Raw genomic sequence first — 2,356 nt, forward strand, 5'->3', positions numbered from 1 at the left:
GAAGGCAGCAGGTCATCAACATTTAGCGCTCATCCACGCTATGGGATTGACTGTTACTACTATAACGCATCACAGCTTAAAGTGAGGGGATTATTGTGTGGTATTGCACCTACTCGATGCTATATCCGAAATTCAGCCCAATACCACAAAGTCTACAGGAGCTATTTATTATTGACTCTGGATGAAGTTTCACTAGTTACTATCTATACTGGTGTCCTCACATTTCTCTCATACACATTGGTTAGGAGTTTTGGTCTCTGTAATATGAAGCTCTGACAAAGTAGCTTCGTCCCGGCATGGCCAGGTGGTTAGGGCGCTCGACTCGCAATTTGAGGGTCGCGGGTTCGAATCCCCGTCACACCAAACATGCTCGCCCTTTCAGCCGTGGGGGCGTTATAAAGTGATGGTCAATCCCACTATTCGTTGGTAAAAGAGTAGACCAAGAGTTGGCGGTTGGTGGTGATGACTAGCTGCCTTCCCTCTAGTCTTACACTGCTAAATTAGGGACGGCTAGCGCAGATAGCTCTCGTGTAGCTTTGCGCGAAATTCAAAAACAAACAAACAAAGTAGCTTCTCAAATACAATAACCACAAACTTTTTTTAGATTAAAATTTACTTTTTTTTTTTAGGATGAATTAATTTATGTTTCGTTTGTATCTTAGGATATAAATGTTTAAAGCACATATTTTAACTACAGTTTCTAATATATTCTACAGTTGCACCAGTCTGTCGCCAGGGCCAAAAAATAGCCTACGGTCTCTCTGTGAATGAAACTGCCTTCGTCACTTGTAAAGTTGAAGCTGACCCTCCTGACATCACATTCCGTTGGAGTTTCAACACTTCAAATTCAGGCCACGAACTACTCACCCATTCCACAGAAGGCCTCAAAAGTGTGGCGTCATTCACTCCGAAAGAAAAACACGAATATTCAGAGCTATACTGTTGGGGTAGAAATAGTGTTGGGATACAGCACGAACCGTGTTTGTTTTCGCTCATTTTTATTGGTAAGTGGGTAACATATATTAAGTATGTTCTGTATATATATAAGTAAATCATTATACCATCAGTATCATCCAAATGCATGTTATTCAGTAGAATGGTATAACTTAGATCATTGTTCCACTAAAATTCAAATAGTTATCTAAAGAATCAAGCTTGTTGTGATATTGGTCTCCCTTTAAAATATCATCATTTTGTAAAATATCTCTAACCTTGAAGCAGAGAAGCATTCCAATACCACTATACATATCGGACTTCAAGATCAATATTTTGTTTACACACTATTACTTAAACTTCTCACGGTCCCTACACAAACTCCTCTATTTTCCAAAAAAGCTCAATCTTTTATCATTCCTTGGTCCATATTCTTATTTATTCTTTGCTACGTATTAGAATTTCAGAATTTCGAAAGGTCTGAAACCGAGCTAAATGATACGTTAAATTTAGTAGTTAAATTGTACTTTGGATTTAGCAGTTAAGTAAAAGCCAATATATTGTCAGTTTATGATATTTGCCAACAAGATTGATACACACAGTTTTCTTTTCTTTTTTAACACAACTACGTTTTAATATACACACAACAGTACAATTTACAATAACATTTATTACAAATAGTTATTACAAACAATGAGTTATATACAAAAGTTTTACAAACATACAAGCAATACAAAGTCTTCTTTCTAGTCTGGAACTTCTTCGATATCTTATAACGGGTTCACGATGAGCGAGTTAATTACGAGTTGACGTAGGTATAATTCACTTAAAAGGGAGCTTTGTCCTTCGTTACTTACCAGCCACACAGAGTTTTCCACGATGAAGTTATATGATGTTTTCGTAAAAGTACTAATGTCAGATAAGAATCCAATGAAGTTAAATGATTTTTAATGTTCGAACTTTGTAAATGCTCCTGGTCAAATATCTGAAGTTTTCCGATTGATAAGCGTTATAAAAATCACAGTTATAGCTTCCGAAGTTTATAGCACACTGACTATAGCAAACTAATAGTAGATGCTACATTTTTGGCGCGTCGTGTTGGTTATATTTATAGGCGTGTGGAGAGCTTCTAGAAAATTCAGATTATGTAACAATACGAAGCTACATTAAACGTTTACGTACATACATACATTGTTGATTCTTACACTATGGAATCTTCTACAACTTTAGAAAATAGGCGGGAATTCGCCATATATATTTAACAGTATATGTTATGTACACTTGTAAATATAAATTTAACTCAAGCAAACATCGATATTAAAATAAATATATAATAATAAATACGTCACATCTTCCAAACTTTAGTTAATCCTTTGTTGTAACTTAAACTACTTAGACAATAATTTGTCACGTGAAATATCAA

At 35.4% G+C, this 2,356-nt stretch overlaps 1 protein-coding gene across 1 annotated transcript in view; it reads left to right on the forward strand.

The window, feature by feature from the left end:
• The window catches only part of LOC106478525 (carcinoembryonic antigen-related cell adhesion molecule 1-like), a gene marked incomplete at its 5' end in the record, with an annotated part of 40,393 nt that overhangs the window by 4,342 nt on the left and 33,695 nt on the right, over nucleotides 1-2,356 (forward strand). The window contains one exon of the mRNA XM_022382146.1: nucleotides 717-1,004. Within this exon, the coding sequence (XP_022237854.1) occupies nucleotides 717-1,004 (288 nt within the window). The remainder of the gene's footprint in view (nucleotides 1-716; nucleotides 1,005-2,356) is intronic.

This window comes from Limulus polyphemus, unplaced genomic scaffold (assembly GCF_000517525.1).
Source record: "Limulus polyphemus unplaced genomic scaffold, Limulus_polyphemus-2.1.2 Scaffold221, whole genome shotgun sequence".
Taxonomy (NCBI): Eukaryota; Metazoa; Arthropoda; class Merostomata; order Xiphosura; family Limulidae; genus Limulus; species Limulus polyphemus.